Consider the following 25,939-nt stretch of genomic DNA (forward strand, 5'->3'; position numbering starts at 1 on the left):
TTAAAACAGCATTCCTCTTCCCCCCCCCCCAATTCCTAAAAAAGTGGTAAGTACAGAAGTCAGCTAGGAAAGTCATGGCACCCATCTTCTAGGATGCAGAAGAGTGACCATGGTTGAATTTCTGGAATAGGGTCTCACTATCAATGCCAAGTATTATTCTAACCTACTGAGACATTTCTGCACAAAATTGAAGATCAAGAAGCATGAAAATTGGCCAAAGGAGTCATCTTCCACCAGTGCCCACAGCATTTGTGACTCAAGCAATATTGTGTGACTGTGGGTTCGAGCTATTACAGCACAAAGCCATGGTTAGGAAGCTTCTTGAATACTGTATACAGGTCTGGAGGTCTCACCTTAGGAAGGATGTAGATCTGCTGGAATAAGTGCCGAGAACGGTAATGAGACTGGTGAAGGGAACAAAAGAGTGCTCTTACCTACAAAATACTTCAGTTCAGCAAATTGCAGTGTCTGTGGAATAGGCACCGGCAGGATGTTTAAGGCATTGAATGCATTGTGTAAGCTGAATGTGAATGACATTCTTCCTATTGATGAGATTACACACATGAGGAAGCATAAATTAGCATTACATAAGTATATGATACAAGAAAGCAAGCTTGTACAGTAAGAGCCAAAAAAAAAAAAAAAAAAAACTTTCCCATTTCACCTGTCCATTTGCTCCAAAAGTGTGTCTAGTTCTGCCTTGAATTTATTTAAGCTGTCTACTTCCACAGCGAGAGATGGAAGTTTATTCCAGCAATCAACCACCCACTGGCTTGCAGCTTTTCTGCACTGCTCGGAAAACTTCATATTTGGCTGCACAATTACCCCAGATTCTTTTCATTCTCCAGTACCCTGAGTGTAGTAATACCCAGTTGATAGGTTACTCTGGGGTTACTGCTACCCATATGCAGTACTTTACATTTGTCAATGTTAAACTTCAGTTGCCACCTCTCAGCCCATCTGCTCAACTTTTCCAGATCCTGTTGCAGTAGCATACTATCATTACTGTCATTAAACTTGGACATTAAGCCTGATATACCTTCATCAACATCATTGATAAATAGAGAAAACAACAATGGGCCCAATACCAAACCCTCGGGGACTCCACTAATAACATTAGTTCAAGAAGAGCAGTGTCCGTTGTTGCTGCTCTCTGTCTTCTCCCACTCAACCATCTATTTATCCATAGCAGCAACAGCCTTTAATGCCATACTGCTCCAATTTGTACAGTAGTCTTCCATGTGCTACAGTATCAAAAGCTTTCCTAAAATCCAAGTATATGATATCAAAATTATTTTTTTACATCCAGTGACCACATCACAGTATTTAATGAAATTGTCTGACAAGACTTCACTTTAACAAACCCATGCTGTATCTCAATTATTACTGCAGTCTTGTCTAGATAATCCTGCAATGCTTCTTTAACCAGTGACTCCATTATTTTCTCTAGAACAGAAGTTAAACTAACAGGTCTGTAATTATGGAAGCATCCTTGGATTACATTAAGTCCTTATGGATTGGAGATTAGTATTATTATTGGGGGTGGAAATGATGCAAGAAAGCAAGCTTATGTAGCATCCGCCAAAGAAAAAACATTTCCCACAACACCTGTCCAACCTATCTAAGAATTCAGGATTTGTTCAACTTAGCACACTAAGTATGCAATTATAATAAAAACTCTTAATATTTATAACACACATTCTCAAATACCTTTGAATGTAGCAAACTTTTCAGAAAACATGTATTACCATATTAAACCATCACAAGGCAATAATTTAAATCATAACCAGCAGTACAGAAAAACAGTACTTCTTTATGACAGGGAAGATATATCTCACATATAAACCAACAATTACAGTTTCCAGCAATTTCTGGAACAGGACTATCTCTAAATGTGACAGTAACTTTCCAGTGAAGATCTAGTAGATTCACACTATAATATATGGGCAGTCAACTAATTCAAACTCAAATAATGCCCTAAAAAATATGCAAAATTAATGTGACATTCAACTGCTAATTCCAATGTAAAATCATTCCATTAAGATCATTCCTCTGTCTAGCAATGAAATTATTTGATTCTTGAAACGTTAACACAAATAAAAATCCTAATTAGCATTCCAACCTGTTATGCAACTTTATGGTGCCACAGGGTTCCAGGTGTGCTGCAAAATTGACAAGTAGTTCACTGTAAGAAACTAATTAGAAGTTTTTATTGCATTGACATTTCAAAAATTAGCATGCAAATTTCTATCAACAACAAATAGTCTAGTGATTGGATGTACACTTTTCTAAGGACATTTAATTGCATAATGCAGTAAACTGTGTAGCAATTAAGTTTTAAATCAGCCTTTCAAACACTTCTAAATGCAATCTTGGAAATATCTGAAAACTGGGAGTTTAATCAAAACATTCTAATATTTCAACTCAAAATTATTAACATACTTCACTTAAAATTTCTTGCTGTTCATCAAAACTTAAAACTCCATCTTTAATTAGATAAGGAATTATATACTTTGGTCGCAGATCACTATAAATAGCTTCCCGCTCCTTTAGCAAACACACTCTCTGTATCGCATCCATAAACCTGTTAAAAAAAAATTATGAAAGTTATGAATCATCAATTGGTTCATATAAAAACTCGGATGCACAGCATACTATCTAATAGTATTTAAAAAATAATAATAATTTGTTTAATCAAGTCTAATACCAAGTATATCTTTGTTGGTTGTGGATCTTCCCGTAATTTTTCCCACGAGGGTTCTGTTATTTCTTCTAACTTGCAATTTGAAAGCTTAAATGGGAAGCTCATTTAAGATATCTTGCCCTAGCCACTATTCTTATTAATCTGTAACTGGTTGCACCAATGGGTTTTGATCCACTTAGTTAAATAGTGTAAAAAGTTCCCCTTAAAAATTTAAAAGAAATAATTCAAAATTGTTCACTTTTTGATACCAAAATCAGGGTAGTGACAAAAATACATCACTGTAGATAGAGGAAATACCTTGAAAAATAGTAATAAAATTGGTGATCCTGGTATATATGCATTTTTTGTAAAAAATAAGTCTAGGTTATCCTTGATCCACCCTCAATTTGTGTGAATTTTAGTATTCTCAACTATGGTATTTACCCCAGATTAATCATTAATTATTTTTTAACTAGAGAAGTATACCCATAAAAAAAAAAAAAAAAAAAAAAACTCTTTTAGGCTCTGTATAAGAGTAAAAAGGGTGCTGCCATACCACCATTCTCAATTTTCCATTGTGTTTTTGGTGCCCTTCGATGTTACCCACTTTGCAATTCCAAAATTTCACCTTAAGGCAATCAAGGATTTTTTTTTTTTTTTTTTTAGATAATAAGACTGTTGTTTGTAATGTTTTTTAATCTTATTCTCCAATCAGGAATAAAAATAAATTTTTTAAGGTGCACATTTTCCATTTTTGACCATTTTTTTGTTGTTTAATTCAAAAAAACTTGACTGGGGAATTCTGTAATTTTAAAAACCACAATGACTTTCATCAACCGGTGAAATACTACCACTTTGCTTATTGGAGGCTTGAAGTGGTGAAACCCATGTTTAGTCTCTAGAGCAAAGTTTCCGGCATTCCCCTCCCCCCATACTTCTCCTTCAACCCATGCACGGTACTAAGTACTATAGGTTTTGATACCTTTCGTGTTTGGGGTTTTCATAAAAAAAATAAAAAAATTAGAGCTTAAATAGCAGAATGCTGCAGCAAAAAATATAGTATCTGCTGTTTTTTTAAAGTCCATCTCCCTACTTTTTATATTTTATCTACTTTGTCCAAATATTTATGTAATCCCTCTTTAAATATAAATCATATTTCTGATTCTACAAGACTAGGTAATAATTTGTTTCAGTAAATGATTGCTGTTAACGTAGCTGAGCGGTCAATACGGGGGTGGGACACACATGTTTGACATGAATTAAACGTGTATGTGGTTCATGACCACTAAATACAGTAATTTTTCTTGTATTTTTCATCTTGTAATGTGGACATAGGGCCAGAAGAGATTACACAGAAAATTTATTTATTTATCCTTTCTGTTATCTTTCTTTAATTTGAATCTATGTTCCCATGTTAGCATTTGCATTAGTAGAGCCATATGATGAAAAAAAGCAAGCTTATATAGCATCAACCAAAAAAAAAACTCTTCCATCACCCATCCATTTACTCCGAAAGTTTGTCTAGTTCAGCCTTGCATTTATTTAAGCTATCAAATTCCACAACGACAGATGGAAGTTTGTTCCAGCAATCAACCACCCACCAGCTAAAAGCAAATTTCCACACATCTATTCTACAATTGTCTTTCCTCAATTTGAATTAATGCTGCCTGAGCTGCGGAATCTGAGCAAGAGGAAGAATCATGTCAGCATTGAGCTTTCTCAAACCATTCAAGACCTTATACACCTCAATCAGATCACCTCGCAGGTGCCCAGTCTCCAGATGCTGCAATTTGCAGAACTTAAGCCTTTCTTTGTAAGAACAACCCTTTGTTCTCCTCACCAATCTCGTTGCCCTTATCTGTACTTGTTCCAGTAGCTCTACATCCTTCCTAAAATGAAGCCTTCAGACCTGTATGCAGTACTCAAATATGTGGCCTGCCCACTGCCTTATACAAGGGGATAATTACTTCCTTATCTTTGCTAGCAAAATTCCTATATATCATTGACAAAATCCCATGAGCTACTCTTGCAGCCTGCATGCACTGCTCAGAAAACTTCATATATGTTTGTGTCATCTTTGAAGAGGATATACCCTAGCATTAGATTTACTCAACACTTTTAAGGTCTTAAATGCTACCTCATTAAGATCAGGCACGATTTTTTCCAAACAATATAACTTGTAAAGCTGGTGTCTCTTCTCTTCCTGTAAGAATAACACCTCTCATCCACAACTAGTCATACTGTTCTATCCTGCACCTTCAAAAGGAGCCAATATTTCTAAAATGAAATTTTCTAACCTGTATATATACAGCATTCAAGATGTGGTTTGATTTGTGAAATGGGATAAGTACTTCTTTTTCTAACCTAACAAAATTTCTGTCCCTCGCTGACAGAACCCCACATAAAGTCTTATCAACTTTACTAATAAATTGGTATTTATAATTATTCATTATAAATTACTTCTAGTGTAGTCTATAATGTATAATTATAAATTACACTTGAAGCAATGTATTTTTATTAATACATATCAGAAAAACAGGCACAGCCTCTTGGGAGGATTCAGAAAAGAGTGACCAAGTTGGTCACTCTTTTCTGAATGCAATATAGAGCAGTAGCATGCAATGCTTGCAACTAGACATCTTTGAGCAAGAGAGGAAAGGGGACCTACAAAGATAAACACACAAAAATAAGTATATACAACAAATTTTGGTTGTTTTGCTTGAATGAAAAACAGAGAATACAGAAGGGTCTGAAGGTGCAACTGAAAACATTGTAGTAAAGCATGCAGAAAAGCATCATAAACATAGGGTAAAGCTTGAATGAAAGCATAAAGTGCTGAAAACTTTAAGTGCAGTTATGCTAATGTTCAATATTAAGGGAAGAGGAAGGGGGAAAGAGAGAGAGGAATGATAAGGGGGGGGGGTTAAAACAAGGTGTACTAACTTCCTTTCTTACATCATCTGGCCATTCTAATACTACAAAAATGATATATGACAATTAAGTTTAATTTAGTTAATATATTGCCATAATATTGTGTATTTTGACAACCATTAATAACAGTTATTCACTCAAAGCGCCTGCATACTATGCAACTGTCAATCAAAGTAACGAATATTACATGATATTAATGAGGTGATGCTTGTTGTTTGACAGCATCTGTAACTAATAAATTACAAATTGAGTCTATTCCTAGCAGACTCAACAGCAGTCACAGTGTTCAATATAAATATTAGGAATGTCTAAATTTGGACAAAATGACAATGGTTACACAACTGTGAATATCTCAAACTTTAGGAATATACATGTATGTACAGTATATCCATGATTCTTAAGCTAATAGTTAAACTGTTAATTAACTAATGCCAAGACAGAGTAGCACTGAAAAGAAAATTCCCCCAAAATTAATTCATAATTACTGACTGCGCAATAAGGGCTGCTATAATGATGGTTACAATCCTTTCACACCTTTTTAGAAAATGCATTTAAATGACAGAAACTTTTAAGGCTCAACACACACATTACTGTGGTCAAGAAAGTTGATTCCGGGTGAGAAATTCAGTTTTTCTCCAGGGATATTGGGTAGACCTTTCAAATAGAAAATCGGCAAACTGATAAAATAAATGGCCACATCATGACCTTATTTTTCCTGGTGAAATTCTGAAATTCCAAATGCCAAGTTTTCCTAAGAAAGGTGCAGTCACATTGTTTAAATTTAAAGAATGCTTTTCGTGTTAAGATAAAAAAAAAAAGGAAAAAAAAGTGCACGAATAACTCGTTATCACTTACCTATTTTAACAGTTTTCTTATACGGATAATCATTATAAAAATACAATACATGATTTGACTTGTTACCCAAGGCCAATTACATTTGGTATCTCACATTTCTTCCCTACTTCTGAATAATAGACAGTTCATAAACAATCACAAAATGATAATATACAGTTCTGTCCTCAAAACATATATCCGTACTTTGTATAATTCAAGTTTCGGTTACACCAAAGTTTCCATACAGAAAGCAGTAAAACTTTCCACGTGACTAAACGAAAGGTTATCAAGCAAACAAATGGTGATACTGCATGGACAAATTAGACAAAGTTGTGATGGCCAAAATTTAAACACACATACTGTCGTGCACTGTTTGTTTTTAATATTAATATATTTCTAACAGATTTTGGTTCTAGAAAGTGTCAAATGTGCTAAACAAAAATTTTAATTTCGTGTTATGTACTGCTCGACAAAATTAACAAAACAAAATGTTTTCCACGAATATTTTTCGTGAGGAGTGTCGCCAAAGGCGAATATTTTAAATGTATAGGCATCCTGGCATGCAAATTCCGATTATCTAAAGAGCAGTTCATTCTGCAAATTATTTATGCATATAAAAAAACACGGATTGCAACTACATCAGTTCATTCCAGTTTTTTTTTTTTTTTTGGCTTTTCAGTGGGACAGCTACATATCCAGTACTCGGGAAGGGAAATCACCGTCGTTCAGATAATTCTTTGGCATTAGCAGAGGCATATGATGCAAGAAAGCAAGCTTATTCAGCATCAGCTAAAAAAAAAAAAAAAAAATTTCCATTTCACCTGTCCATTCGTTTCAAAAGATTTTTTTATTATTATTAGCTATATGGTGCAAGGGAACCTGCTGCGCCAGCCAAACAAAATTTCCCGGGTACCCTGAGAGAGAGAGAGAGAGTCAAAAGTAGAAGGGAATCACCAAGAAAGAGAAGAATGATGATATCAGCTCAGGACTCTGGGTGTGCAAAGCCCATACTGATCAGATTTTTTGTCAGGTTCTTCAAAAAATTTATTTAAGTTAGCAACTTCCACAACGACAGTTTGGAAGTTTTTTTTTTCAGCAATAAAACCACCCGCTGGCTAAATGAAAATTTCTGCAACTGTATTTCCTCAATTTCAATTTGGGCCCAACACAAGTGCTTAACTGACCAAGAGGAAGGATCCGATCAGCTTGCTCAAACCATTCAAAATCTTATACGACTCAATCAGATCACCTCGCAGGTGCCTTGACTCCAGACTAGGTGGCAACCGCGGGACGACATGAAGCCGGACAGTCGCAGGTAGCTTAATGTGTCGTCTCAGCACTATGAAAGCAGTTTCACGAGCAGTGGTGTAGGTGGGATTTTTTATCAGCAGGTACGTTCACAAAAAGGGCGCCAATTGCAATTCACAAAAAAGGTGCCATCTGTTTCGGGCGTCATGGGGTACAATGTACCTGCTGACCCTACCCTGGCTACGCCACTGTACAGGAGACAGCAACCGTTACAAGAAGAGCTAGCCAAGGTCATCCGAAGGCTATGTCAACCCGAACAGATCGCTATCTAGCTCTAACAGCAAGAGGGAACCCTAAGATTAGCATCAGCAAAGGCACATGATGCAAGAAAGCAAGCTTACATAGCATCAGCCAAAAAAAAAAAAAAAACTTTATTTCACCCATCCACTCACTCCAAATGTTTCTCAAGTTTTGCCTTGAATCTATTTAAGCTATCAACTTCTACAACGACAGATGGAAGTTTGTTCCAGCAATCAACCACTTGCTGGTTAAAGGAAAACTTCCGCACATCTATCCTGCAACCGTCTTTCCTCAATTTGTATCTATGCCCTCTTAGGCGATTATTCTGAGCAAGAGGAAGAATCCTATCAGCATTGAGCATGCTCAAACTATTCAGGGCTTTATGCACCTCAATCAGATCCCCTCGCAGGTGACTAGTCTCCAGACACTGTAATTTGCAAAACTTAAGCCTTTCTTCGTAAGAGCAACCTTTTGTTCCATTCACTAATCTTGTTGCCCTTCACTGTACTCGTTCCAATGGCTCTACATGTGCTTAGAGATAACCTGTCTCTTGAGAGTGCTGCAGTCACAGTTGAAAACATTTCCAACCGGACTGTGTTAAGAAGGTTCAATTCGAGGAGACTCTATGCAAGAAAGCCAGTGGTTTGTATTCCAATTCCATTAACCCAAAACCACCGCAGAGCTCGTCGAATCTGGTGCCATGAACATATGACTTGCAGCCCAGACAAATGGAGTACATGTTCTGTTCTCTGATAGGTCTCGTTTTAGCCTACAAACAGATTCAAGAAGTAATTTCATCAGGAGATAAAGAGGAATGTAGTACCATCATTCCAACATCAGTAACGGTGGAGGCGGTTCCCACGTCGGGCGGAATGGTGATCAACGGCTGCAACTCTCTTCGTGTTTTTGATATGGGTACCGTAACTGCGTAAAGGTTCAGAGAACTGATCCTCGAACGCGATTTGCAACTCTTGAGGTGCGTGGTTGGCCCAGATTTTCTTTTCATGCAGGACAACGCCATTGCACCCCGACAGCACACTCCTTGGTCACTTGGTGATCTAAGGTCAACACTGCTGGAAGAATGGTATTTGTTTGTTGCCACAGAATCTTATAGACACCCTTATATTGAGTACGGTTCACCGCTGTCAGGCCTGTTTAGTCGTTGGAGTGGATCATAAGCAGTACTGATGTCATGTGACCATACTGTCGAATAAAAAAAAAAAAATCAAACTGTCATTTTTAGGCCACCCAAATAATTAAATTCATCTGTCGTGCTGTCTTATGTCTGTTAATCGCGTTTGTTCAATGGTCGATTTGTCTGTTTTGCTGGACGAAAATGCCCAGTTTCTGGGTTAAAAAACCTTCGCCTGAGACCGACTAACTCAATCACGGAACGTTTTCGAGTATCTTGCATCGACTTTTGTAATATTACCTTTTTCAATAATTCTTGTACCCATATAAATGTCCCTTATAGCTGTCCGAAGTTTCTCGATATCTCCTCATTTCATCGTTATTCTACGGTACGCCACAGTGCCAAATTTGTCCCGCTTCATTGCAAGCTGAACAAGTTCCACCACGTGTTCTGTTAATTTTGCCGAGCAATGTAACTTGAAAGAACGAAATATACTCTTTAAAAAGTTACGGAACAAAGCGAAAAACATAATTAGGTTAAACGTTAGCCAGACTTCTGTTTTAATGCCTTTATACACTCTCGTCTAAAAGTTTGGAATCACAGCATTTAACAAAGGTTTTTGTTATTTATTTTTTTTATAATTACTCCATATCTATGACAATGTAAAGTTATATAAAAAAAACATATAGTATGGATCAGAGCTGTAATACTCAATACGTTCTACGTTGATAATAATATTTGTAAAATAATAAGAGGAGTTTACCTCAATATAGTACGTAGATACTCTAATGCTACGTACATTAGAGTAAAAAAATATTTTACTCTAATGTACCGGTAAGTTGTGGATTTTTTCATTTTTTCCGTTCTAATTTCTAGAGGGTATCATACGGAAGTGTTCTACGTACTATATTGAGGTAAACTCCTCTTATTATTTTACTTATAAAAAACAACACACAACAAACTATTTTAAAATTTTTTTTATTAAATACTTAAAAATTTAGATCAAAAATTTTTGAAATGATTAATATTAACGACATAAAAGGCTACTGTTCAAATCGAAACAGTGTGGCATTAAGGGCAAGTTGTCGCTAGGGATAAAGGGATGAATGAGCGGGAGAAGACAGAGAGTGGTAATTAATGGACACTGCTCTTCGTGGAATAATGTTATTAATTGAGTCCCCTCGGGGTTCGGCGCATCGTTGTTTTCAATGTTTATCACTGATATTGATGACGGACATTAGGGTTAATGTCCAAGTTTACAGATAACACAAAGGCTAGTAGGGTTATTCACGACAGTAATGACGGAATTACTGCAATAGGATATAGGAAAGTTGGCCAGATGGTTGAGAGATGGCAATTGAAGTTTAACATTTACGAATGCAAAGTACTGCATATGGCTAGCACTAACCCCAGAGTGAGGTACTACGATCAAGGTGTTACATAACGAAAAAGACCTGGGGTAATTTTGCAGTCAGATATCAATTTTTCTGATCAGTGCAGACACTGCCAAAGCATATCATGGGGTCTCGTCAATGATATACAGGATCGTTTTTAGCAGGAATAAGCACGATTATGCCTTTGTATAAGGCAATGATCAGGTCGCACCCAGGGCAGGTCCCAAAATTTGTGGGGCCTGTTCAAGAATTACTTGCGGGTCCTGTTTATTTCCTTACCTCCACAAGTTAAAAACAATAGATATTATTGAAAGTAAGTATAACATAAAAATTGCATTTTTAAAAAACGTCCTATGTTCGATATCAAATGAAACATATACACTGAGAAAGAAGTGTACGCTCTACTTCTATTTTCAAGTCAACTCACGGAAGCGCTCTTGGAGTGACGATGATATGGGTAATTAGACATTAAGACGGTGGTAAGCTCGTTTATAGAAATGCGGGGAAAGGCGCGGATGATATTTTTTTAGACCATTTGAGCGCGGGAGCCTGTTCAACAGCATCAGTTGAACATGCTTCTGACCGGCCCTGGTCGCACCTCGAGTACTCTATACAAGTCTGGAGGTCTCATTTTAGGAAAGATGTCGAGCTGCTGGAACGAGTACAGAGAAGGGCAATAAGGTTGGTGAGGGAAACGAAGGGGTGCTCTTACCAAGAAAGGCTTAATTTCTGCAAATTGCAGCGTCTAGAAACTAAGCACCAGTGTGGTGATCTAATTGAGATGTATAAGGCCCTGAATGGTTTGAGCAAGCTTAATGCTGATGGGATTCTTCCTCTTGCTCGTAACCAGTTAATTATTAATGTTTTGTAATTGATTACGAGACTAGATGTTTTGTAACTGGTCATGGCCAAAAGGTTATATGTTATTTTACAACTGTTTTTCCTCGATTTGAAACTGCACACCATCGTATTCTGAGGAAGAATCCCATCAGCATTAAGCTTGCTCAAACTATACACCTCAATTAGATCACCACGCTGGCACTTAGTTTCTAGACACTGCAATCTGCAGAAATTAAACCTTTTTTGGAAGAGCATCCCTTTGTACCCCTTGTAACCAGTAACAATCAAATGTTGCAATAAAGATTCTCTCCCTCTCTCACTAAAATAACGTCCGGAAATTGCTAAAACTTCCAACTCCATTGTAGAAGTTGATAGCTTAAATAGTATGGGTCCTGAGCTGGATATCATCATTCTTCTCTTTCTTGGTGATTTCTTTCTACTTCTCTCACTCAGGGTAGCATTACCAGAGGTATATGATACAAGAAAACAAGCTTATGCAGCATCAGCCAAAAAAAAAAATTAATAATAATAAAACCACTCCCATTTCACCCCTCCGTTCATTCCACAAATACCTGTCCAGCTCAGCCTTAAATTTATTTCGATTATCGACTCCTACCACAAAAGATGGAAGTCTGTTCCATCATTCAACTACCCACTAGCTAAAGGCAAACTTCCGCACATCTATCCTACAACTGTCTTTCAACTCGAGAAATTTTTTTGGCTGGTGCAGCATAAGCCTCAGGCTTCCTTGCACTATGTGGCTAATAATAATAATAGATTTAAGGAAGAACTGGACAAACTTTTGGATCGAATTGTTCATAACCCCGGGGGCTCACATCTGGTGAGTATGGGCTTGGCACACCCAGGGTCCTGAGCTGGATATCATCATTCTTCTCTTTCTTGGTGATTCCCTTCTACTTTTGGCTGTCTCCCTCTCTCTCAGGGTAACTCGGGAATTTTTTTTTTCCTGGTGCAGCATAAGCCTCAGGCTTCCTTGCACCATATGGCTATTAATAATAATAATAATATGCCACTACTAATGCTAATATATTAAATTAGCATTGCATTAGCAACACCTATTCAATACCGGAGGGCAACCTTTTGGTTCTATTACATCAAGAGGTGGCTCTACATACATGTAGGTCCACGTTTTCTGTAACATATGCGTCTTGGTCTTTCCTCCACAAAGTTTTGCAGGCTGTCCTGTGGTAGTGTTGCTGTTGCAAATGGATTCAATTCATTTTTTTTTTTTTTTTTTGGTAGTTGGCGCATCGTCTTCTGTGGCCATAGTGCACCTCCCAAGGTTTTTTGCAGTACTTTGATCCAAGCCCGAGGCGGGATTCGAACCCGCGACCTTTGGGTTGCCAGGCAGGCACTTTACCCACCTGGCTAGCCCGGTCGGCGATTCAATTCATTATTGCCAGTGCATTGTCAGATGGATGGTCTTAGTATCAATGTCCTTTTCCAGCGAGGGTCAAAGATTTTCATATGGGTTCAAATCCATTGAGTTGGGCGGCTATGGGAGGACATAGATTTCCTTTTCATATTCTGAAACGTTATGCACCACGCCCCGCCTGTGGCGTGGCGCATTACTTTGCTGATAGATGCAGTTGTGTAGATACACTGTCATCACGAAGGGGTGAACTTCGTCGGTGATGATAGAAGGGTGGCACAATGGTATCGTCACAGTCCTCCCACACCGGATGGAAAAGGCCTTGGTTCGAATCCCGTCGATCACGCAAGGAACTTTTATGGGCTTCCCCTCCACCGCGAAAACCTGGGATTTTTCGTCCAGCAAAGGCTGGCAAATTGATCAGAGGACACTCGCAATTTATAGTCACAATCGACATGGATAGATGAAAGTTACTTTCCAGGTGACCTTAGGATAATAGTTTTATTTGATGCCAGTGAGTTGATTAACAGTGATGAGAGTACCCAGGGAATGCCAAGAAAACAATTTCCAAATCATAACACCATCGCCTACCAGCTGCCAAACACCAACAGTGCCTTCTGATGCAATGTCCTCATGCTGCTTTCTCCCACAGCATGATAGCATAGAAAACAGGATGGCACCTCGTAGCCAGGTGGGAAGGAGCAGCAGTGCGTAGCATACGCTTCCTGATTAGACCGGGGTTCGAGCCCGTCACCACCAAATACGAAGGATGCAGAAAGGTCAGGGAATGACCACCGCATATTCCCGGAGCAATATGGCTTTAGTTGCTAATGCTCCTTAAAAAAAAAAAAAAAAAAAACAGGATCCATCAAAACAAGCAACACATTTCCATGTTGGTGCTGACCTGCCTCTGAAAGGTGGTTTCTTGTGTCTCACGGTGCGCATGGGTATCTGTGATAGCTATCGACTGCCAGTCTATATGAGCAATGTCAGCAACTAGGATTATAAGATTTTTTTTTTTTTTTTTTTTTTTGTTGCAAAGTGGTAGAACATAGTTACAGCATTTAAATTCTAAAACGTATTTTGTTATTGGTTCATTGATCATTACAAAATACATTAAAATAACTGTCTATAATTATTCCTTATTCTTTTTTGGATGGAAGGAGATGCATAGAAGGCTTTGTACAAAGGCATTCAACAAAAGGCAGCGTTCCTGGATACAGTATTTGAATAAAAAAAAAAATTGCTGTTATATTAGGGCCACCCAAGAATTATCTCATCTGTCCACCTGTATTAAATTAGATGTGTTCTCAAATCATTGGAAACTTCTCACTGGCTATGCACACCTAGAAGCCAGTTGATCGGTGCAACTTTTAGGTGTAAGAACTCAAGGGTGCTTACACATGGAATGCTTACATGCAGCTGCTTACCTGGAAGCAGCAGCGACATGCAAGTGAAGCTTCTCACTGGCTATGAACACAACAGAAAGCAGCTGACCAGTGCAAAACTTTACCCCATCGCATACCGAGAAGTTGCACTGGTCAATTGCTTTCTCTGTGTTCATAGCCACTGAGAAGCTGCAGCTGCATGTCTTTTGCTGGTTTCAGGTAAGCGGCTATATGAAAGGGACTTGGGGGTGGTTGTGCAGGCAGATATGAAGTTCTCTGAGCAGTGCAGACGGGCTGCAAGAGTAGCTCATGGAGTATTGTCAATGATATACAGGAATTTTTCCAGCAGGGATGAGGTGATTATTCCATTGTATAAGGCGATGGTCAGGCCACACCTAGAGTACTGTATACAGGTCTGCAGGCCTCATTTCAAGAAGGATGTAGAGCTGCTGGAACGAGTACAGAGAAGGGCAACAAGATTAGTGAATGGAACAAAGGGGTGCTCTTACGAAGAAAGGCTTAAGTTTCGCAAATTACAGTGTCTGGAGACTAGGCACCAGCGAGGTGATCTGATAGAGGTGTATAAAGCCTTGAATGGTTTAAGCATGCTCAATGCTGATGGGATTCTTCCTCTAGCTCAGAAAAATCACCTGAGAGGGCATAAATTCAAATTGAGGCAAGACAGATGTAGGATAGATGTGCGGAAGTTTGCCTTTAGCCACTTGACTTCTACAACTTCTACAAAGACAAACTTCCATTTGTCTTTGTAGAAGTTGATAGCTTAAATAGATTCAAGGCAGAACTTGACAAACATTTGAAGCAAGCAGATGGGTGAAATAGGGTTTTTTTTTTTTTTTGGCTGATGCTATATAAGCTTGCTTTCTTGCATCACGTGCTAATAGGTTGACTATTGATGATCATGCTCAGGTAGCTGGTAAACTGAATGAGTATTTTGCATCTACATTCACGCATGAGGAGTTATTCAATGAAGGGTGTGCCAGAAGTTTATCAAATGCTAACAGGGAGCTAAGTGATTTTGTAATAACAGAGCAATGTGGAGGAGAAATTGTTGAAGTTAAAACATAAGGAAGGTACCTGGGGTGGACAGGATCTATCCAGTTATATTAAAGGAGGCAGCAAAGGAAGTAAGCAGGCCCTTGACCATAATTATGAGTGCTTCCTTGGACTCAGGGGAGGTGTGCAAATGTATCACCAATTCACAAAGGAGGCTCAAAAGGTGACACAAGTAACTACAGACCTGTTAGTTGAACTTGTGTTCCAGGGACAATAATGGAATCACTGGTTAAAGAAGCACTACAGGATCATCTAGACAAGACTGCAGTAATAGTTAAGACAGTATGGGTTTGTCAAAGGGAGGTCTTTCTGACCAATATGATTGGTTACTATGATGTGGTCACAAAGGAACTGAATGCAAAAAATAATTTTGATATCATATACTTGGATTTCAGGAAAGCTTTTGATACTGTTGCACATGGAAGACTGCTGTACTAATTGAAGAGGGTACGGCATCAAGGGTAAGCTGCTACAATGGATAAATGGATGGTTGAGCAGGAGACAACAGTGAGTGGTAATCAATGGATACTGCTTCTCGTGAACATAGGTTTGGTGTTGGGCCCATTGTTGTCTTGCATATTTATCAATGATATTGATGAAGGCAGATCAGGTTTAATGTCCAAGTTTGCAGATGATACAAAGGTTGGCAGGGTTGTTTACGACAGTAATGACAGTATGCTACTCCAACTGGATCTAGATAAGTTGTGAAAATGGGCTGAGAAGTGGCAACTGGAGTTTAACATTGACAAATGCAAAGTACTGCATATGGGTAGCAATAACAAAAGAGAAACGTACCAACTTGGTGGTACTACACTCAGGAGAGTGGAAAGCGAAAAAGACTTGGGGATAATTGTGCAGCCAAATATGAAGTTCGCTGAACAGGGCAGGTCATGGAGTCTTGTCAATGATATATAGGAATTTTGCTAGCGGGACAGGGAGTTGATAATTTCGTTATACAAGGCAATGGTCAGGCCACATCTAGAGTACTGTTACAGGTCTGGAGGCCTCATTTTAGGAAGGATGTAGAGTTGCTAGAACGAGCACAAAGAAGGGCAACAAGATTGGTGAGGTGAACAAAGATGTTCTCTTACCAAGAAAGGCTTAAGTTCTGCAAACTGCAGCACCTGGAGAGTAGGCACCTGCAAGGTGATCTGATTGAGGTGTATAAGGCCTTGAATGGGTTGAGCAAGCTGAATGCTGATGGGATTCTTCGTGTTGCTCATACTAAGATCCTGATGGGGCAGTTTCAAATTGAGGAAAGATAGTGTAGAATAGATGTGCGGAAATTTGCCTTTAGTCAGCGGGTAGTTGATTGGTGGAACAGGCTTCCATCTTTTGTTGTGAAAGCTAATAGCCTAAATAAATTTAAGGCTGAACTGGACAGGCACTTGGAACGAATGGAGGGATGAAATGGGAGTGGTTTTTTTTTTTTTTTGGCTGAGGCTGCATAAGCTTGCTTTGTTGGATCATATGCCTCTACTAATGCTAATACTAATTCGTTCAAATGCACATTTTTATGGAAATTTTTTTAACTCACAGATTTTCACTATTTAAATTTGCGATTTTTTAGGTTTGTTTACTTGTAACAGATTACTCTATTCTGTCGAAGTTTGTGTTAAGTGCAAAGCAAAGTAAGCAACAGACTTTAACTTCTGTTCTACAGAGAAATTTTAATAAGTATATTATGAATTATTGCATATTTATATTTTTCTTTCACTTCAAGGACACTCATTGATGCTATGCAAAAAAAAGTGATATTTGAAAGTAGCCTACCCAAAATTCATAAAAAATAAAATAATTAAGACAAATCAATGCAGGAAACCAGAACCTTTTTAAAATTTTTTTAGTGCTATTGGTATATGTACACAGCATTAACCTATAAATGAATTACAACAGTGACCCCCTGGTTTGGGAACATTCAATTCACAACTCATATCTCAATCTTAGGAACTTTTTCGTAATTTCAAAAGTTATCAAGTAGTGAAAGTAAAATGAGCAAGAATTTGAAATATGAATGGTGTTTAAAAAGTTTGTGGCCTGAGTAAAAAAGGTTTATCTGAGGATTCTGGTGACATATTACTTTTCAAGACAGTCCTCTTTGGAGTCAATATGCTTTTGCCAATGCTTTAATGCACCGATTCCATTTGCAAAGAACGTTTTCTCTTGGGCACAGGAATGCACTCACTGTGGCAATTACGTCATTGTCGGTGGGAAAAAACAGATGGGTATTTTTTCAAATTAGGAAATAGGTGAAAGTCCAATGGTGTTTGATCTGGTAAATATGGATGACCCAAGATTTCAAAGCCACACTCACACAGTGCCATGGCTTGTGAGCAGATGAATTGTCCTGTGGAACAAGACTCCTTTGCTGTTTTCCTGTGTTTGTCTTTGATGTTTTCACACAAATGCCTGAAAAAGTCTGTATAACATGCCACAACTCCATCAAAAAAACTAATATTATCACCTTGCCAGCAGGAGAATCAACTTTCTTTCTCTGGGGATGGGTGGTGAAGAAGCGGTATTTGCAATGTTTGGATTACTCCATTTTATATGGCTGGATGTGATGGATCCACATCTCATCCACAGTCGTTGTTATTTGGTTTTTAGGAGCATTAGCAACTAAGGCCATATTGCTCTGGGGATATGCGGTGGTCATTCCCTGACCTTTCCGCATCCTCCATATTTGGTGGTCACAGGCTCGAACCCCGGTCTAATCAAGAAGCGTGTGCAATGCACTGCTGCTCCTGCCCACCTGGCAATGGAAACGTCCATCCACAGTCACCTTGCAAGGAAATTATCTGGATCTGCTTGAAAACAATGCAAATGTTCACTTAATTTGATAACTCCTGTGCATTTTTGATGTGCTCTCAACAACTTTGGGACACACATCTTGCCGACACCTTTTTCCTAAACCTCTGTTTAGGAAAAAGTATGTACACAGTACATACTTTTTCCTAAACAGTTATACAGTACAGATTCAGATGAGATGCTGGCAATGTACCAAACTGTCACTCATTAATCACTCATCACCAGACCATGCACATTGTCAACAACTTCTGGAGTGGGCGTTGCAGGTCCTTCCACAGCGTGGGTCACCTCCCAGATTCTTCCTGCCTTGTTCAAATTCTGCTATGCACTTCTTTGATGTTCTTTCCTATTTGATGGAAAAATGGAATAGCAAGGGGGGTATCCTCCCCCAATGTAACTGCATCTTCATGAATTACTTTTGCTGTTTATTCCTTTTTTGCCAAATATTGGATGATGGCATGAAGATTGATTTTGTCCATCTTTCCTCATTCACACAACTTTTGTTGACTTTAAGACCTATAACTGAAAAAAGACCTTATTGAAACTGCAGGAAACTTTGCAGATTAGTATTTTAAGTGACATACATTAAGTACATTTTTAACACTGTACCACTACTGTTTCATACTCAAGGTACAAACGTTTCAAACACCTCTTATTTTTGGCTTTATGTACTATATTTAACGTATATTGTACATGCAATTAAATATGGCATACTATTTATAGCATATTTTAAGTGAAATATACTGTCCAACACATTGACATTTAGAATTTAATCCCTGAGAACAGCTGTTCTCTTCTTATTCTTCTTGAACACACTCCAGGTTTCCTGTGATTGCAGCTATATATGAGGTGAAGAATTTTCATTACATTAATCAACCTACAAATTTCACTTTTGGAAAAGAAATATGGGGTTTAATCAACTGCAAGCAATAAGTCAGAAGCGTTACTTTTATGACTACATCTGTTCAAATTATACAGTAATAACCATTCTCTATATACAACTCCAAAGCTATTGCAATTTTTTCTAAGCAAAGGCGTTCATATATACTTGTAAGACTCCCCAAATTCACCACCTGTATATTGCAACACAGATGTTACAATTTAAAAATCTTATGGTTAGAAAACTTTGCTGTTAGGGCATATCATAATCATCATTCATTTTCAATCCACTGCAGGATGATGGCCTCTCCAGCAACTTTACAGTTAATTCTGTTTTGTGCAATGGCCATCCATTTACTATCCACAAACTCATGAATTTCATCTATCCATCTCCGTCATTGTCTTCCACGTTTTCTTCTAGCTCCTCTTGGGTACCATTCTGTTATTCTCTTAGTCCATCTGTCATCATGTCTTCAAGCTATGTGTCCTGCCCAAGACCATTTTAGTTCTTTAGTTTTGATAAGAATGTCCTTGAGTTTGCTGCCTAATCCATGTGTTTCTCTTCATATCTAACAGTCTGATTCCCGATATAATTTGTTCCATTCTTATTAATTTATTCCTGAATTAGATCACCTCGCAAGTGCCTAGTACTGTAATTTGCACTGTAATTGTAACTCCAGACACTGTAATTTGCAAAACTTAAGAGCAACCATAAGAGCTTCATAAGAGCAACCCTTTATTCCATTCACTAATCTTGTTGCCCTTCTCTGTACTCGTTCCAGCAGCTCTACATCCTTCTTGAAATGAGGCCTCCAGACCTGTATACAGTACTCAAGGTGTGGCCTGACCATTGCCTTATACAAGGGAATAATCACCTCCTTATCCCTGCTGGAAAAATTCCTGTATATCATTGACAATACTCCATGAGCTACTCTTGCAGCCCATCTGCACTGCTCAGAGAACTTCATATCTGCCTGCACAACCACCCCCAAGTCCCTTTCATTCTCTACCACTGTCAGTGTAATACCACAGAGTTGATACATTGCTCTGGGGTTGCTGTTTCCCATATGTAGTACTTTACATTTGTCAATGTTAAACTTCATTTGCCACCTCTCAGCCCATCTGCTTAACCTTTCCAGATCCTGTTGCAGCAGCATAGCATCAGTAGTGTCCTTAACAGCACTGCCAATCTTTGTATCGTCTGCAAACTTGGACATTAAGCTTGATATACCATCATCAATATCATATATAAATACAAAAACAATAATGGACCCAACACTGAGCCCTGAGGGACTCCACTAATAACATTAGTCCACGATGAGCAGTGTCCAGTGATTACCACTCTCTGTCTTCTCCCGCTCAACCACCCCTTTATCCACAGCAGCAATTTGCCTCCAATGCCACACTGCTCCAATTTGTGCAGCAGTCTTCCATGTGCTACAGTATCAAAGGCCTTTCTAAGATCCAAATATATAATATTAAAGTTATTCCCTGCATCCAGTTCTTTTGTGACTTCATCAGAGTATCCAATCAAATTGGTCAGGAAAGACTTTCCCTTAAGAAAAACATGCTGTGTCCGAGCTATAACTGAAGTCTTGTCTAGATGATCCTGCAGTGCTTCTTTAACCAGTGCCTCCATTAATTTTCCTGGAACAGAAGTTAAACTCACAGGTCTATAATTACTTCTGTCAGCCTTTGATCCTCCTTTCTGAATTGGGGTCACATTTGCACATCTACAGTCTACGGGTAACTCCCCTGAGTCCAAAGCAGCTCTCAAAATTATGGCTAAGGGTTTTCTTGCTTCCTTTGCTGCCTCCTTTAATATAACTGGATAGATCCCATCCACACCAAGTGCCTTTTTTATGTTTATCCTCAACAATTTCTCCTCCACTTTCCTCTCAGTTATTACAAAATCATCTAGCTCACTGCCAGAGTTTACTTCACCTCTGGCATTCCCCTTCCTGAATAACTCCTCATGTGTGAATGTAGATGCAAAATACTCGTTTAGTTTGTTAACCACCTGAGCAGGATCCTCAACTGTTGAACCATCAATATGTAGTGGACCAATCTGATTCATCCCTTTCCTTCTAGAGTTTACATAAGTAAACAACTCTTTTCTGTTTTTCTTTGCATCCTTTGCCAAGGATTTCTCATAATCTGCCTTTGCCTGCCTAATCTGTGTTGTGACTTGGTTACAGACCAGCTTATATCTATCATAGCATTAGCAGAGGCATTTGATGCAAGAAAGCAAGCTTATGCAGCATCAGCCAAAAAAAAAATAACTACTTCCACTTCGCCCCTCTGTTCGTTCGAAATACGTGTCCAGCTGAGCCTTAAAACTTATTTAGGCTATCAACTTCCAAGACAAGGGATGGTAGTCTGCTCCAACTACCCACCCACCCACTGGCTAAAGGCAAATTTCCTCATGTCTATCCTACATCCGTCCTTCCTCAATTTGAATTTATGCCCTCTCAGGTGATTATTCTGAGCAAGAGGAAGAATCCCATCAGCATTGAGCATGCTCAAACCATTCAAGGCTTTATACACCTCTATCAGATCACCTCGCTGGTGCCTAGTCTCCAGACACTGTAATTTGCAAAATTTAATCCTTTCTTCGTAAGAGCACCCCTTTGTTCCATTTACTAATCTTGTTGTCCTTCTCTGTACTCTTTTCAGCATCTCTACATCCTTCTTGAAATGAGGCCTCCAGACCTGTATACAGTACTCTAGGTGTGGCCTGACCATTGCCTTATACAAGGGAATAATCACCTCCTTATCCTTGCTAGAAAAATTCCTATATATCATCGACAATACACCATGAGCTACTCTTGCAGCCCATCTGCACTGCTCAGAAAACTTCATATCTGCCTGCACAACCACCACCAGGTCCCTTTCATTCTCTACCACTGTCAGTGTAGTACCACAGAGTTGATACGTTGCTCTGGGTTGCTGTTTCCCATATGTAGTACTTTACATTTGTCAATGTTAAACTTCATATCTGTGTCCAGCTGAGCCAGCTAAACTTGGACATTAAGCTTGATATACCATCATCAAAATCATTTATAAATACAGAAAATAATGGACCCAATACTGAACCCTGAGGGACTCCACTAATAACATTCGTCCACGATGAGCAGTGTCCATTGATTACAACTCTGTCTTTTCCCCCTCGACCACCCCTTTATCCATAGCAGTAATTTGCCTCCAATGCCACACTGCTCCAATTTCAGCAATCTTGCATGTGCAGCAGTCCTCCATGTGCAACAGTATCAAAAGCCTTTCTAAGATCCAAGTATATAATATCAAAGTTATTCCCTGCATCCAGTTCTTTTGTGACTGCATCAAAGTATCCAATCAAATTGGTCAGGCAAGACTTCCCATTAACAAAACCATGCTGTGTCTGAGCTATAACCGAAGTCTTGTCTAGATGATCCTGCAGTGCTTCTTTAACCAGTGACTCCATTAATTTTCCGGGAACAGAAGTTAAACTTCTGTTCCGGGAAAAATAATTAGAGTAATTATAGACCTGTTAAACTAACAGGTCTATAATTACTTGTGTCGCCCTTTGATCCTCCTTTGTGAATTGGGGTCACATTTGCACATCTCGAGTCCCTGGGTACTTCCCCTAAGTCCAAGGAAGCTCTCATAATTATGGCTAAGTGTTTGCTTACTTCCTTTGCTGCCTCCTTTAATAAAACTGGATAGATCCCATCCACCCCGGGTGCCTTTCTTGTATTTATCTTCAACAATTTCTCCTCCACTTTACTCTCAGTTATTACAAGATTCTCTAGCTTACTGCCAGAGTTGAACACACCTCTGGCATTCCCCTCGCTGAATAACTCCTCATGTGTGAATGTCGATGCAAAATATTCATTTAGTTTGTTAGCTACCTGGGCAGGATCATCAACAGTTGACACATCGATATCAAGTGGACCAATCTGATTCATCCCCTTCCTTCTAGAGTTTACATAAGTAAAGAACTCTTTGCTGTTTTTCTTTGCATCTCTTGCCAAAGATATCTCGTAATCTGCCTTCACCTGCCTAACCTCCTTTTTAACTGGGTTACAGATCAACTTGTATCTATCATAGGCTTCTGTGGCACGTGTTAATTTGTATGTATCCCATGCATTTTTCTTCTCTGCCATATGTCTTCATTAGTTCATCTGACATCCACTTAGGCCTAAACCTTGAACAATATTTCTTAGTTGGTATGTAAAGCCTAGTAGCTTCCAAGATACGTTCTTTGAATGCTTCCCATTTGGAATCCACTGTTGGTAACATCATCAGTTGGTCCCACTGTACAGAATTTAAATACTGTCTCAGTCCATCGTAGTCGCCTTTACGAAAGCAATAACCCTTCCCTTTACCCCTAATGGTAGTTACCTCTTTGAGTAAATCCCACTTCAGCACACTGTGATCACTGCCACCTAGTGGTTCAATTACTTGCAGATTCTTAATGCATGAAGAATCTCTACTGATAATCAAATCAAGAGTATTACTCCCTCTAGTTGTCTTCCGAACATGCTGATGCAGAAAACAATCATCCAATAAATCCACAAAAGCCTTGCTAGTGTGTGAGTGACCAGCCCCCAAATTCCAGTCAATATCTGGGAAATTAAAATCCCCCATTATAAGACTCTCTGATTTACTGGCCCACTATTTCCCTGTACAGTTTCTTATTATACTCATCAGAGTCATTAGGCCTATAGCACATTCCTAATCTCAATTTTGATCTCCCAATGCTTATGTCACACCAAACTGACTCGACACTGCACTGTCCAGCAATGTCGACTGGCTTCACTTCTTTGGATTTTATGTATTTCTTAACTAATAGCATAACCCATCCTCCCTTCCTATGCTGTCTATCCTTTCTGTAGACATTGTACTCCCCAAATTCCAGTTCTGCATTCCTTATATCTGTGTGACACCATGTCTCTGAAATCCCCACAATATCTGCCTTTGATGTTTTGAACAATACCTGAAATTCATCAAATTTATTTACTAAACTCCTATCATTGGTGTACACGCAAGTATACATACACCTGTTCTTTTTCTTAGCTACCCTAACACAACCCATGTATTTATTTGTACCCCAATGATTCCCAGCAGTCTCTGAAATATCCTGCATCTTATTTTCCAGGCTGCGGCTCATTCCAATAGAAGCAGTGCAAGAATCACTTTCACCTCTGCCAGTGGCTACTGTTAATCTATTAGTCCTTGTATCCCCCTAATCTAGCAGTTTTCCGACCCACCTTACACTGCCTCGATAGCATCAGCAAACATTCTTGCACCCTTTCTATTTAAGTGTATCCCATTCCTGTAGAAGCAGTCTCTCCTGTTAACAAGTAAATACCAGGCTAAAAAAAATTCTACTATTATAGGCTTCCATGTCAGCCATTAATTTATATGTATCCCATGCATTTTTCTTCTCTGCCATATGTCTCATTAGTTCATCTGACATCCATTTAGGCCTAAACCTCGAACAATATTTCTTAGTTGGTATGTAAAGCCTAGTAGCTTCCACGATAAGTTCTTTGAATGCTTCCTATTTTGAATTTGCTGTTGGTAACATCATCGGTTGGTCCCACTGTATAGAATTTAAATACTGTCTGGGACCATCGTAGTCGACTTTACGAAAGCAAAAATCCTTCCCTTTACCTCTGATGATGGTTACCTCCTTGAGCAAATCCCACTTCAGCACACTGCGATCACTGCCACCTAGTGGTTCCTTTATCTGCAGATTCTTAATGCATGAAGAATCACTACTGATAATCAGATCAAGAGTATTACTCCCTCTAGTTGCCTCCCGAACATGCTGATGTAGAAAATCATCCAATAAATCCACAAAAGCCTTGCTTTCATAGGTTAGGTTATGTGCATATTAAGTGTTAAACCAGGTAAAGCTATAAAGAGTGAGTATATTGCATTTTGTAATTGCATGTATTCTTTGGTGTTTTCTAGATGAAAAACCAAGTAACTTACCTGAAAGTCAACTCAGTCATGTTGCAAAAAAAAAAAAAAAACGAAACTCCTGGAGTCACTGCTGGATCAAATATTTGTGTCTTTTCCACACAGTATGGTAGGACAGTGATTAAAAGCACCGTGCTACCCATGAGAGCCCAAACTCAACACATTACTGTGTGAGACACTAGCAAAATGCAAAGTGTGCTGGAAAATCCTTTGGTTAGCCTGTACTCTCTGTAAATAAGGATACATGGTCTGCGCATGATTGTTGACTTTTGTCACTTGTGTTGGTTTCAAGAGTCTCCTCAATGCAGTTATGGAGTTTAGAGCACACTTTTCTAATTCAGGTGCTTGGGGGTGGCTAAATGCTCACAATCAACATTCACAGATTTTTTGGGGGGACGCTTCCTGGTAAAGACACTTGGCTTCTCTGCCACTACTAGTAGCATACATTAATGCACAGCTGTGTACATTAAATGAATGTACCCCATTTCAGCTTTTGAATAAAGATTCATATCCATGAGAATCTGTAATGAGAAAAAATAAAAATCAGTTGAATAGCATTGTTGACAATATTTCCATAAGTAGGTATATCATACACTTATATGTTTGAAAATCTTCCTTGCCCAGTTACAACTTTGTGGAATATGGCTGTAACTAGAGAAAGCATGCATTTGCAAATCTATGTTCATACGAACTTTTTTTTCATTATTTGTAAGTTGAACTTGCTCTCCAATTTTGGCCAAACCTTTTGGAATTAACTTCTATATATACAGGAACTCCCTGACTTACATAAGATTTGTGTTCCATGGAAAGCTACGCAAGTCAGAATTTCCCCCATACTTGTGCAGAACTCACAACTGCGCTTGCCGAATTGATTGAATCAAAAATGAAATGTTCAACGAACATGTAAATAAGAATTATTTATAATATTTATTCAATTTTTTATCTCATGTGCAGGAAAAATTACAAAAGCATGCAATTTAAAAAATATTTCAAAATTATAAAATTACAAAAAAAAAAAAAAAAAAAGGAGACAGGCATAACGTCAGCAAGTTTTACTTCCCGAGC

At 38.5% G+C, this 25,939-nt stretch overlaps 1 protein-coding gene across 1 annotated transcript in view; it reads right to left on the reverse strand.

Annotated features, from left to right (window-relative positions):
* LOC150089209 (apoptotic protease-activating factor 1-like) overlaps positions 1-14,319 on the reverse strand; it is a 188,646-nt gene extending 174,327 nt beyond the window's left edge. The window contains exons 1-2 of the mRNA XM_090389882.1: positions 14,186-14,319; positions 2,443-2,584 (exon numbers count right to left, since the gene is read on the reverse strand). Of these exons, the coding sequence (XP_090246008.1) occupies positions 2,443-2,584; positions 14,186-14,319 (276 nt within the window). The remainder of the gene's footprint in view (positions 1-2,442; positions 2,585-14,185) is intronic.
* Positions 14,320-25,939: the final 11,620 nt, after the last annotated feature.

Source organism: Mastigoproctus giganteus, chromosome 2 (assembly GCF_048544385.1).
Source record: "Mastigoproctus giganteus isolate SK-2022 chromosome 2, ASM4854438v1, whole genome shotgun sequence".
Lineage (NCBI taxonomy): Eukaryota > Metazoa > Arthropoda > Arachnida > Uropygi > Thelyphonidae > Mastigoproctus > Mastigoproctus giganteus.